Below are 13770 nucleotides of genomic sequence, written 5' to 3'. Positions count from 1 at the left end.
TAATCGGCTCGTGGTCAGCCCCCATGAACGCATGTTGTAGCTTCCTCAAGTCCATATAGGCTATGAGTCTAATTCGCTCTAATACCCCTGTCACAATCTAGGACCTCATCCAAAAAGGCTAGCCATATGATATTTTTATTGGGTTCCTTAGTCCTATAGAAGTACCTAAGATCTTCTCGGCGAATAACCGATGTGGGACTAAACACAAGCCCGCATGGGGCCTTGCACTCGCATACTCTTTCCGTTTAAGCTCTAGTACTCTTACCAAACTAAGAGTCCAAATCCAATCACAAATACTATGATTAGTTCATGGTTAGCCTCAAAAGGATCCATGATGCAATGCCCATAGTCCATAAAGATCGTGGGCAGGGTTTGCTCCGATACTATTTATAATGACCCGAGATCTTATCTCTAAAAGCTAGCCGAAAAATATTATTTAAATTTCTTCATCTTATATAAGTACCAAGATCTGGCTAGTGCATCATCCCTATGAGACTACACAGATGCCCGTATGACTCCTCACACAGACAACAAGCATTGATTGAAACCAGCAATGCATCCATGTGCAGTTCGCATCAAGGCTGCAACTTTCATCAAGTACTAATCGCATTGGTAATTACAGTTCTGGCTCTATCAGCACCAGCAGCCACAACTAAGCATATAAAATTAAATATTTATATGTTTAAGTGTAGGATTAGCTATCATTATTATGCTGTTTGTTTATCACAACATTGGCACTGGATGTGTGCACTGCATGTATGTGACTGATCCAAGGCAGAGGTGTCTTCAGTGGATGTCTATGATGAAATGTTAGGCATTTGAAACTTTGACTCACAGACCTCATTTTTACACTTCATGATCTTATTGTTGAGCTTCTCCTTCAGAAATATGGAATACAAAGATGACAACTGTGGAGATAGTGGTTGATATATTAGTGGCAGTGCGAAAAAAAAGGGCAGAAGTTGGAGCTCAGCTCATATATGACTCACATAAATGATTCAAGAGAAAGGAGTATACAATGAATGACAATGTTTCCATCATCTGAGGATATCAGCATAAGTTTTTTTTATTATTGATGATATGGACTGCCTTATGCTGTTGTAGCATGGAAGATCGGAAATGGAGTATTTGATAGATAGTTTCGATTCATGAACTAACTTTTGGAATTATTTTTTTCTCCTGTTATGAAGGATATTTTCAGTTTTCATTATGCGAGTCAAGATACAGACCAATTTTTTCCCTTTTATCTCTTCATGGAGCTTTATATGAAAAACTGTGAAGCCTATCTACAATAGTGGAGTGCATTATGCACTTCAGTTGAAGTACATATGACCATTCATAAGGCATGATAAATAAAAGATCATAACTCAAAAAGTGCAAGAGCTTTTCTTTTTTTCTTTATGAATAGGAGGAGCAAATGCAGAGACTTTTTCTCTTTTCCAGATAAGTGCAGCAGACAAAACCAGATTTCTGCTATGAAGACTAGGCTCAACCAGCTTTGCCAATGGCATCTTCAAAAAGAGCAACAAATAGCTTTAGCTAATCTACTCTTTGGAAAGTTAACCTCTCAAGTCCTAATTTAGAAACAGCTAGATCAACACTCATAAAACATCCTCTATAAGATAGCTTCTGCCAGCCTGAATTCTTGTGAAGAGAGGTTGGGAGACTGGATTCTTGGTTATATGATGGCAACCCTTTCAACTGGTCATCCTAGTTATATATAGCAAGATAATAGGAGGGAATGTCAATGTGAATCCCCTCTGCCATCTCTAAGATTCATGTCCCTGGGGACCAGCTCTAATTATTTCACAGCACTAGTTGGACCCATTGCCTCCTCCCCATGTGGTTGACACCCAATCTATTCCCCCCAACCAAAACCAGCTCCATAATGGAAGGAGAGAGATGAATGGAAAACATTCTTAGTTTCATCTAAATTGCATCAATATCCAAACCAAAGCACCTCTCATTTCCTTCACAATCTAAACGAAAACATTGTATCCAAGCATTATAAGCTGGATTCTTACTCAAGCTTCCAAGCATATAGAAACAAGCAAAAACCAGAGGACTCACCTCCATTCGCATTGGTTCCTGCAAAACTATTATACGAACTCGATGATGTCGATGATGATGGCAGGGACTCGGGCTTAAATATAAACAGCGCGTGCCTTAACCCAGGGGTGAAGAGCCAGTCATGAACATCCCAATACACTTGAACTCTCTGTTTGTTAATGGAAATTGATTCATTTCCTCTGAATTTCCATTGGAGATGTCTCACATGAATGGCGACATGCCGATCGACCTTCATCACCATCTCTGAATCCATGCTACCAGTGGTGCTGCTACTGCTACCGTTGCATTCTATTGAGATGTCATGGAATTTTCCCTTCTCATGAAATTTAGCTCTTGCTGAGAATCTCTTCTTGCCAAAGACATGCTCCTTCTTGGATACTAAGATGGCTTCGATGAGAGAAGGCCTCGAACCTGTCCTCCGAAAGGCCTCCTCCTTCAAATCACCAAGTAAAAGGACCACCTCACCATCAGAGACCACTGCCACATAGTAGTCTGACTGAGGCTCGGGCTCATCAGAGAATTTAGCACTCCTGAGGTCCCAGAACACATCAACAGGCTTCCCCTCCACAAGGAACCGTTTGGAGCCATGCTTGCGCCAAAAGTTCCATGGCCGCATCTCAACCTTGCAGCTGTTCTGGTGTTTGCTGCTGCTGCTGTTGTTGTTATCGACATCGACGCTGCTGCCATTGCCTTTATGCTCATCATCTTTGTCCGATCCTTCTACCAAGACTGAGAGGCCATGCGCAAGAAGATTCTTGCACCATGTGACAGTGATCAGGCGGCAGTGGCCTGCGATCCTAGTGCGGTAGATTAACAACGCAGCACCTTGGCCTGACCTGGTTGCAACTGCTGAGGTCGGATCATCATGGAGCTTTTCGCCAGAAGAAAAGCAGGAAGGAATGGGAAAGAGATCTTGCATTTTTCTCCTGAGAACAGTAGCACTACTGATCCACTTAGACTGGAATACATCCAGTTGATAAGCCTCTTAACCCTTTCAATAGATATCAACAACTCATATGAATGATACAATGGAAGATTCCAAGAGCTCCAATAATTTTTCCAAGCTGGAAAGTGAGAGGCAAAGAGAGTGAACTATCAATGCCCATGAAAGTGAGTGAAGGAGCCTCACCTCCAATGGGGCCTTTGAGATTGGAAGTGCCTTTTCCAACTACATTGAAAAGTACATTCCCACAACCAATACAGTATTAGGCTATCTAGTGTTCAATGATTCCCCATTAAAGAATAGCAGATAGCTTAGTTTAATGGATGGTGAAAACGTGAGAAGGGCTCTCCTTTTTTTTCTTCTGTTAAGCACTAGATTTTAGGGCCTGAGATTTTAACGTACGCAGTCAGCTGCATGTGGGAGACAAGTAAAAGAGAGTTTAGAGAGGAGAGCATGTGCATGAAAGGTATTGAACTTTGGAGGTGGGGTTGTTCTGAGGTTTCTGATAATATTTTCTGTATGATTGGATTTTAATAATCCTTTCTTAGAGCTGTAGCAGAGTAGGAGGGATCTAAGGTGGCAGCTGCTGGCTGAGAGAGAAAAAATAAGGGATGAGTTAGCTATCAACTGCATTGCCATTTTCCAGTAATGTTCTTCTGTATAAAGGAAAGATTGCTTAAATGTCAATTTAGCTTTCTTTTGTTATTTGATAAATGAAGAGTGTGCGGTCAATAGCGCTGCAGATTGGGTGGCATCATATGCAGCTCATCACTCTGGAGATTTTATTTGAGAGACCCACGACTCCGTTTTGTCTTTATTGTATTCTCTTCTATCGTCTAACTCTTTGGGTTGTGTTTGCGCTAGGCGTGGGTGAGCTGCTGATGTGCCAAAAAAAAAGAAGAAGAAGGGTGTGCTGTTTAAAATTAGTTATGGTTAACAACAGAGATGCCATGAAGATCAGTAGCACATTAGATTTATATTCCTCTGTATGGGTTTCAAGAATCACATACAATGAATACTCGAGTTTTTAGATCTTTGTAACAAGGCAAACATGATGCATCTTTATATGAACATTTATGTCCTCCAAATAAAAAGATTGATGACTGAGAGGGCTTATAGAAGAAGGTAGTGAAGAAGAATCGACTGTTTATCATCATCAGTTTGGGTTAGAAGTGCTTATAATCTTGGTTTTTTTAATCAAAAAAATCATTAATCTTCATGTCTATCGAAATGTGTAATCTTGCGCTGCACAAGTATTTTAATTTTGTTGAGTTGGATCAAAAGCATTATCAGCAGCTTTTTTTCTAGAAAAAAGAATAATGTTCTTTTCCCAAATCACGCAAAGAGTAGCATATATTGGCTAAAATTTAAACAGCAAAAGGATAAACTTGATTTATGAAATGTTGCTTGTGAATAGATTTGTAATAAATATGTTTGTATAAATCAAGTAGAAGCTTAAACTTGGAGAATATAATCTATAGTTATAGCGAAGTTCAAGTTAACATGCAAACAGCTCCATTTGCTACTTGAAAGGACTGATCAACAAAAATGTCCCTGTTGTGCCTAAAAAGATTCGCTGCAATGTGACATGGATTTCTAGGCTCAAAGAGATTGTTGACCAACTGACAAAGTTTCAGCCTTGCTACATGGAAAGCGGACGATTAGTAGTTTGAACATGTCAGCTATTGTTAGGATGGCAGCGATGTCACCAGAGGTTTTACTCAAAACTTATTTCTTTGAGGGAATAATTTGCTCCGCGGATAGATACTCAATTTGGTTTGTGAAAAAAAAAAAAAAAAGTATGGTCAACAAAAAAACAAAGAAATACGCCTTATTTGGTTAGAGTTTTCAAAAAAGAGAGATGAAAAGTTAGCATTCCTATAGCAATAAGATTACTATATTTAATCGGAAAGAAAAACCCATGGGAGACGTAGAAAAAATACTTTCTCATCAGTTGGAAACCGGATCCTTTTTTTTTCTTCTAAAAGTACACTTAAGTCATCAAAATCCATGGATAAGATCTTTTTTTTATTAGGAGTATAAAAGATATTTCATACAACTTTTCCAGAAAAATGGATTCTCAATCAAGCATAAGTCATTATGAAATATAGTACTTTTTCATGATCAATCAAACATGCTAGAATTATTTTTTTAGAAAAAATATTCCAATGAGCAAAAAAATTTTCCACGAACAAAACAAATCCTAAATTGTAGTTCATAAGCATAACTTGCCATCAGAAACAAACCTCACCTGTTCGGATTCAATGCTTTCAGTTCGGAGAAAACTAAACTGCACCATTCCTCTCTCTCCAGCCAAAGCACCTTGATGAGCTGGTACACATGACCCATCTATGACCCTTATGTGCAAGAAATTTTTTCTACACGGCGTGCCTAACATGGCTATGCATACCACCAATCATAGTCGCACGCTTCTACAGCCCCATTCATCGAGCGCTCATCTCAATGCATCGCTACAGAAATAAACAACTATGATTGGAAGCGCGCACAGCAAAATGGTGCACGGCATGTAGGATACATTAACTCCTCATGTACCATACTAATCCCTGACAGCCATGGGGTACTGGTGAGTGAGAATGAGTGCGTGCTGGGAGCCAGCTTCCTTATTATTGCCATCCATATTATCCTCCTCGTTCCATCCTCAACCTTCAATGTGACTCAGGTTTAACCTGTCATCCTTATTGCTATTATTCAGAGATCTTTGTCGCAGAGTCTTTGGACAGACAGAAAGTATTCAATGATTGATATAAGATGCACATGGAGGGTATATAATTGATGCACTACCTTCAATTGTTTTCAATAATCAAGAAGCACAATATTATATAGTAGAACCCAGAGTAATTTTGTTATTAATTATCAACTGCTATTTGCTAACTTAGAATCACTGACAAGAATAGGTTTTAAGGTAAAAAGAAACCTCAACAATTTTCTAATAGATAGAATATATGAAATGCATTAGCAAAAGAAAGAAAAGAAGGAAACTAATGAAACATAGAAAAGGTTCATATAAACAATGACAAGTGTTGATTGAGGATGACATCCAAATATCTAGGCAAAATTTAGATCACCTGAAGAAACCTACTGCACAATCCTTAAGGCTAACAAGACATGCATGATTAAAAGAAATGAGAAACACCCAAGTCCAGGAACAGCTCTCATTCAACAGCAGATCTTTGGCCGATCATGCGCCTGGCACGCAATATAATCCAATACCCTACGATCGGTAAATTGCCAAATGCATATTCCTTTCTCACTTGCTCTAATGGTTACTTGACTGCAGACCAACTGATCCAAGAGTTCCAGATCGTCCACTGGTGTATCATCATCATCAGGCAGTACTCATGGGAGGCATGTTCTCTCTTTTCCCAAGCATGTGCTGCTCTTTTTCCAATCACTTTTCAAAGATAAACTATTCTACCTGGTATCATGCCATAAGGATGGGATTGTCAGCTAAAACAGAATCAACCAATTGCATGCCAGCTTCCAATAAACAAGGAATCTTAGTTTATGCAGACTGAATTGCAGGCTAAAATAGGATTCATAGTCCAATTAGAAGACCCCCAAACTACCAGAAAGATACCAGATTCCATTTATTATTTTAGGATCAAAATTTTACCAGCAAAAACAAGAAAATTTAGAATCTCTGCTTCTTTTTTTTCCAATTTATGACTCTACGCGAACAACTTAAACTCCAAATACACCTTCATTGGACAAGCAATAAATTATTTAAAGAAAAAGAATCATGTTTCTCAAATCAGGCTCCCGTGGTGTAAGCTGTAAACATCAATGTAATATAAGAAAACAAAAGCAGCATCTTAGGACAAGCGATTAATCTGTTGTCCATACCAATACTCTGCAAAAAGATCAGGATGATCAGTCCAGTGCTGCTATGACTGCATCAACAACTTCCTGGGTTGTGCTATGCCCTCCTAAGTCTTTAGTCCTGTATTTGCCTTCTGCAATTACCCGCTTGACAGCAGTCTCTAATCGGTCAGCAAATGAAGGAAACTGGAGATGCCTCAGCATCATTGCTGAAGAAAGAAGAAGGGCTACAGGATTTGCCTTCTTTTGTTCCACTATCTTCTGGTTTCCCACATTACCTGCTGAAGCTCCTTGCTCAAAAATTGCATGATCTTGACCAACATTGCCTGAGAAAAGATAAAACAAAAATGAAAAACACAAATTTGTTGAATGTAACGAAATATGATGTCACTTAAGGAATACATTGCCAGCAGCTGCTTGAAAGAATTTCAATCCGCTGCCTGAAAACCACTGAAGTGTAAGAAACATATTCCAGTATTCAAAGCCGTAACACAAGGCAATAAAATAGAATGTTAAACAAACATGCTGACAGCCAGACCAAAAGAAATGTCAATGACTACTTTCCGTGAGCCAGTCCAATTGAGTGGATCACTCTTAAAAACTGACATCTACATACTAATACCAATATTGATAGTATATCATGTGAAAGACTTTAGGCCTGCTTCATGCGGCCTGCCTCCAGATGCGATGCTCCGCAGCATCAGAGTTCCAAAAAAATTAAATACTTATACTTCCATTTATACTCTGTTTCTATGTGCTCCTCTCTCTTTCTCTGAAAAATTAAATACTTATACATTGATGTGTCTGTCAAGAATTAGTTACCTCCTGGCATTACTCCAGTGCCTCCAGCAATACCAGCCGCTGTGTTTGCCACCAGATTGCCATACAGATTTGGTGTGACCTGCAAATGAAAATAAATATGCATGAACACAAACAAAAGAAATGAAATGTTGATCAAAACAAATTTGCAAGTGCGTGCAAGCATGCACATGCACACACACCGAGAGAGAGAGAGAGAGAGAGAGAGAGAGAGAGAGAGAGAGAGAGAGAGAGAGAACACTATCAGTAGGATTTGGGAATGGGAAGCAAATCATATCAATGCAAATTAAGAAATGAGCTAAGCATGATCTATTGCATTTAAAATCTCTAAAACCCAACAGTGAGATGTTTTGGAGTTTTCTTTACATCAAATGGACCATTTCTATTGATTTCATACCATTCCAAACCACTTGAGCTTGTTCATGCTATTTTGATGATTGACACAAAGTCATGCATTGGAGGGTTCTTACCTTTGGATCAAGAGGACCCAGAATGGACCACTATTAAGCAGTTCATATCATTCTAATTTAATGGGGTTGTTAACATCGTTAACTTCCAATAAATTACATAATTTTCCAGCATAAAGTTGCCTGATTCTGTTCCCATACCCCGTAGAAAGTTCAGTGCGAAGTTTTATGAAAATGGACATAAAAAACCTCTAGAATAATATTGTAGAAAAATATTATTTGGTTGCTTTCCATAAACCTATTTTGCAAAAGTGACAGTTTACAAAACCTGTCCAAGATCCTAGAAGACCATTTTAGTACAAGAGCCATAGAATGGTTTTTTTTGACAGGGCCAAGGAATGACCATTCTGACATAAAATTTAGCCTTCTAACATGCATACAGCCTTTAAAACTAATAATTATAGTCTCAAATCCCAATGGGATGCCCCGTGGGACACCAGAGTGTTGGAACAGGACCATCCCGCCATTGTCCCAACATTCCGATCGGCACATCTTGGGACATCTTCTATCCCAAGCATCAAGATGGGGCGGGATGGCGGCGGATCTTGTTCCATGAGTAAACCAGGACAACCCCATACCACGGGATTTCCTTACTCATAATTCAAGCAATAATGCATTTCCTAGTTTTATGTTCAGGGCTCAGAGTTTAAACTCTTGCAGATGTCTTGCTGTTATCCATTTTGGCGTTGTTCATTTGCTTCTTCAAAAGTTACTGACACATTGGTCCAAGATCTATCATCGTCGCATACAACGCTTATCCATGATTGCATAAAAGATGGATCCATTTAGACATGCAGGTAAATATATTTAATAAATCACTTAAATATGTTTCCGAACTTTCTATCATCAATTACCTAATGCAATATCAGATTAATGGAGCAATAAAGATTCCACAATTCAGAAAATATCTACACAAAGGGTTATAGTGAGACAAAATTATATGATACAGTACAATTCAAATGGTATATCCTTCACATCTTTAAAACTATCTATGTAGAGATATAAGAAACCATGGAAATAAGCAATTAAATCACAAATAGAAAGTTCAGGTCGACCAATAAGATGATCGGAACTGTAAAGGTTCAAGAAAAGAGCGAAGTACCATGACATCAAACTGCTCAGGCTTCGACACAAGCTGCATACAACAGTTGTCCACAATAATCTCATTGTACTTTATTCCAGGGTATTTTGTTGCAACCTCACGGCAAGATTCTAAGAATAAACCATCTGCAAGCTTCATGATATTGGCCTTATGCACAGCTGTGACCTTCTTCCGATTGTTCAAGTATGCATATTCGAAAGCATATTTTGCAATGCGCTCTGAACAGAACTTTGTTATCACCTAGCAACAAGAGTGAGTGACATTTAAATACATGGCTTATATACCATATGTCTCGCGGTTTTATTAATAATATACATGTATGTTGATTTAAGTCATGTATATTAAGCTGTTATTATGTACACAAATATTTGGCATAAATTACATGTGATGAAGAATTAGGATATGATTTGTCATCTTGCTATGATGGTAGTATACAGTAATTTGCCTGATGTTTGACATAGAATACTATAAATATCGATTAGGATTTTTTGCATATATACCCCTCATACTATCCTGTTTTCCTAGCACTATCCCTGCAACTAAAGTTCTGCCTTGTGCCAACATCAAATGGTCACCATGTAAATGACTTGAATCACTCTTCTGTATCAATACCCCTCCAAATTGTCCAGCATTCAGTTGATACTGCAGAAAGTTGTTTTTCTGCAGAACTACCTCGGCAAAAACTACTTCAAGTCTTCAACAGTTGCATGGCTGTAGATGTAGCTTTTTAACACCAAAACCCTTCAAGTAAGCACCCAAAATTCACAAAGAATACTGGACTCATAAACACCATTCCGTCTATGGCATTGATATTAGACAGCACAACATGGCAACCAGATTGATGAACCTTCAATTCAAGAACTTCACTTCTTATTTTATCCGCAACTACAAGGTCTCCATGAATCCTACAGGCATCAAGTGAAGCACCCAACACCATCACATTGGTTTCATCGGCATGCTTCTAATGAACACTTCTGCTTCATCCAACAACCCAACTTGGCCTAACAGATCAACCATGCGACCATAATGCTTCATCTTGGCATGAATCCCATAAAGCCTATCAAAGAATCAATGCAACTCATCCACCAATGCAACATGAGTCTATTAATATCCCCAATGAGGTTCTGTCATTGAATGCTCCTCCCCTGAACTCTCTATCTGCTCAAAGGTATCGATTTAACATTCCAAGATTGCCCATTGTTTGCCAATATTATGATCACAAAATTTGAGCTAGAAACATTCTTTTGACCCAATTCATGGAAAAAGTCGAGCACTGTCTCCAAGTTGCCACAAGGCATACGTACTGCTCAGCAACGCCCCAAGGTTAGCATTTCAAGTCATCAAGTTCTTGTTGATATAAGCATGGATGCATTTCCATTGATCCCAGGTTGCAAGGTATCCACAAGCCAACAAGAACATACTAACCATTGTGACTTCATTGGTCTTGCATAATTTGAAGAGTTACAGTGCATTGGCATACGTTACAAACAATGCAGCCCAGCATTGTTGTCATCATTTAAAATCATCCAGTTCTTTTAAGGAGAGCATGGACCCATTAACCATGATCAGAGGCTTTATACTAATGAGCGCATTAACTACTCCAACTTCATCAGGCATTACACTACTCTGCAACTGCTTTTTTTTGAAGAGCTATAATGTCTTGGCATACATATTGATCAATGGATAACCAATTTTATTGTCATCATCTAAAGTCATCCAGTTCTTCTTGATGCAAGCATGGGACTGCTTCCCTTGATACAAGGCTGCAAGGTGTGCACAAGCCAGAAGCACGCCTTTGTGGCTTCATCGGGTCCATGCTAACCTATAAATGAATCTGTTGAAGAAATGTGTCTCTATGAATCAGTCACTTTGTGCATAACCTGAAATCGTCCAGCTCTGAGAAATGGCATCTCTCCCAAGTAGGGGTGCAAATGGGTCGGGTCAGGTTGAGTTAAACTAAAAGGGTCGAGAAATGGCATCTTTCTTGCTGCTATACTTGTCCTGAGTTAAACCAAAAGCTTGAGAGCTCGGCGTTTGGGTTTCCTTCTGTTTTGCTCATTCTCTTCGGGTCCGTTCGGGTCGGGTCAGGTCTGTAAACCTAGACCCGACCCAGAAAATGGCTTGGCTCCAATTTTAGGACCCGACCTAGACCTGTGGGTCCTAAAATTCGGGTCGGGTCGGGTCTTGAGGCTACTTAATTTCACAACATCTTACAATGGAATAATATGTATCTAAGGAATGAAATTAGAGAGTATTATTTTAATGTATTATGTAGGAAAATAGGATACCTTGACAACAAAAGACATTTACTATGAAAACTAGAGAATATATTAACATTTATATCTTGGAATCAGAAATAAAATATCGTACTTCCTATTTTTCAATTATATCATGATAATGGAATAAAAAACACAATATACCAACTTGCATCAAAAGGTGTTCAATTAAGAATTTAACCACTTAACAATCATGTTAAGTTGGAACTTTTAACTTCGTCACTTACTGTAACTAACATTGAGAGTAAAACTGCTTTTGAGTTTACACTTACTAGATATAGTCCTGATTTTGAAAACAAATGGAAAAGAAACAAGAGGAAGTAGAGATAAAACAAGAGGCAAGAAAGGACGGCAAAGAGAATAAAAAGGAGAAGAAAAGCAAAGAGGAATGGGATTCAATAGGAACACGAAGAGGGGGACTGAACTTTGTGTCAACTAGAGAAACAAATGAGGAAAACAGATTTAAGTAAGAAAGAATACAAGATATGAAAGAAACAAGCATGAAGGAAAAACAAAAAAAAGGAAAAAGATATATATGTATGTATGTATGTATGTATGTATAAATACCATCATCTTTCTACTTTCATCATCATCTGCTTTACAGAATTCCTTAATGTAAATACCAAAATATCGATCCTCCTGTGACATAAATCAAAAAACCTTCAATTACATTTGTTCATATATTCCTAGCTATCTCTTGTTCTCATCAATTACATATAAACATAGCTAAAACCAATCCAAAACCTAAAAGATATGTTACCCAGAATCGTAATCAAGCGTAAAGATTTTACATTGCCGATGCATATATTCTTCATTAGAAAGATCCAAGAAGCAGCAGGAAGGACAAAAGATTATACCTTGAGGCTTTCGACAACACCGGGAACCACCTCATGCTCCAATCCCGAGTACTCCCCCTCGGTGTTCTCCCTGATGACCACGATATCGACGTTCTGGTGCCTTGTGGGGAGGCCGGCGAGGTTGAAGCAATTGACAAGAGACGCGTAGAGATCAAGCTCCTTCCGGAGCTGGACGTTGAGGGAGCTGACACCTCCGCCGAGTGGGGTGGTGAGGCCGCCCTTGAGGCAGACCTTGTTCTTCCGGATGGACTCAATGACCTCCGGCGGGACGGCGGCCATGTCGCCGTGGACCTCGTAGGTCTCGAAGTAGACGGGAGCGTGCATCGCCTCCATCACCTGTCTGACGGCGCCGGTGACGAGGGGGCCGATCCCGTCGCCCGGGATCAGGGTCACCGCCCGCGGGGCGCCGTCGCCGGGGCGGGGCATGTAGGTCACGGACCGCCGAGTCTCGGCAAAGGCGAGGGTTTTTAAGGGCGGAAGGGAGGAGGAGGCGGCGGCGGAGTGGCGGAGGACGTGCCGGAGAAGGGGCAGGCCTCGTCTCGCCATCGTGGATGGAGTTCAAGCTGCGGCTGTTTTGGCTTGGCAGAGGGGTTGAGGAAGGATTTGAGAGCTAGGGTTTGACGGAGGATCAATTAGGAAGCAGGATTAGAGGAGGAACAAACAGGAGAGTCCTCTTGAGTCAACTACATCTCCTTGCCTCTTTGGGTTCCTTTGTCAACCTTAACGTATGGTAATGGTTTTGAAACCCTAACATTTTTTACATAATTAACCAAACACTCATTGGGCGGAAAAAGAGTTGCTTGGAATTTTCAAAAAAAAAAAAGAAATAAAAAAACAGCATTTCTATGAGAATAAAAGCTCCTTTTTTGTTGGTTAAAAATTAAAATCTTTCTTTCTTTCTAAAAATATCTTTAAATTATTAAAATTTATATCTTTTTCTTTATCATAGCTATAATAAGTATTTTATATAATATTTTCAGAAAAATAGATGCTTAACTTAAGATGATCAACCAGATATGCCAAAACTATTTTTTCAGACATCATAAATATTTTGATAAGAAAATTTTTTTTTCATAAACCAAAAGTCGATTTGCATTCTTTAAAAAAAAAAAAAAAATCTGTTTGAATAATCCAATAGAATTCCTAGCATTGGAAATAATATTTTTAGTATTATAGGATTTGTGGCCTATGCTAGCCCATATCAATTGGATGCCTTCGGATCCATTCTCATAGGATAGGATCGGGAAAAAAAAATAATGAGAACTTTTTTTTTCCTCTTTATGGGATTTAGGCTACCTCACTCCGCACAAAATTCTATAACTTCTATAAATATAAGCTTGACCCAGCCTCTTCTTATAAATCCGATTGGATTGCATAGGATTATCTAAACAAACCC

At 39.0% G+C, this 13770-nt stretch overlaps 2 protein-coding genes across 3 annotated transcripts; both read right to left on the bottom strand.

Moving 5' to 3' along the window:
* Positions 1-1945: 1945 nt before the first annotated feature.
* On the bottom strand, positions 1946-3800 carry LOC103719825. Its single transcript, XM_008809243.4, has one exon. It carries the CDS (start codon positions 2987-2989, stop codon positions 2021-2023), a length of 969 nt encoding a protein of 322 aa, XP_008807465.2. The 5' UTR covers positions 2990-3800; the 3' UTR covers positions 1946-2020.
* A 2213-nt stretch (positions 3801-6013) lies between these two features.
* On the bottom strand, positions 6014-13101 carry LOC103719824 (isocitrate dehydrogenase [NAD] regulatory subunit 1, mitochondrial). Of its 2 annotated transcripts, XM_008809241.4 has the most exons (5): positions 12375-13101; positions 9242-9481; positions 7676-7754; positions 6878-7179; positions 6014-6449 (listed from the first exon to the last, which is right to left on the bottom strand). In XM_008809241.4, exons 1-4 carry the CDS (start codon positions 12918-12920, stop codon positions 6905-6907), a joined length of 1140 nt encoding a protein of 379 aa, XP_008807463.1. In that variant the 5' UTR covers positions 12921-13101; the 3' UTR covers positions 6014-6449; positions 6878-6904. The 2 variants fall into 2 exon arrangements, with proteins under 2 accessions (XP_008807463.1, XP_008807462.1); XM_008809240.3 differs by lacking the exon at positions 6014-6449 and having other exon boundaries at positions 6598-7179.
* Between the last annotated feature and the right edge of the window lie 669 nt (positions 13102-13770).

This window comes from Phoenix dactylifera, chromosome 11, assembly GCF_009389715.1.
Source record: "Phoenix dactylifera cultivar Barhee BC4 chromosome 11, palm_55x_up_171113_PBpolish2nd_filt_p, whole genome shotgun sequence".
Lineage (NCBI taxonomy): Eukaryota > Viridiplantae > Streptophyta > Magnoliopsida > Arecales > Arecaceae > Phoenix > Phoenix dactylifera.
Note: the sequence above shows the minus strand (reverse complement) of the source record. Positions and strands in the feature narration are given on the sequence as shown.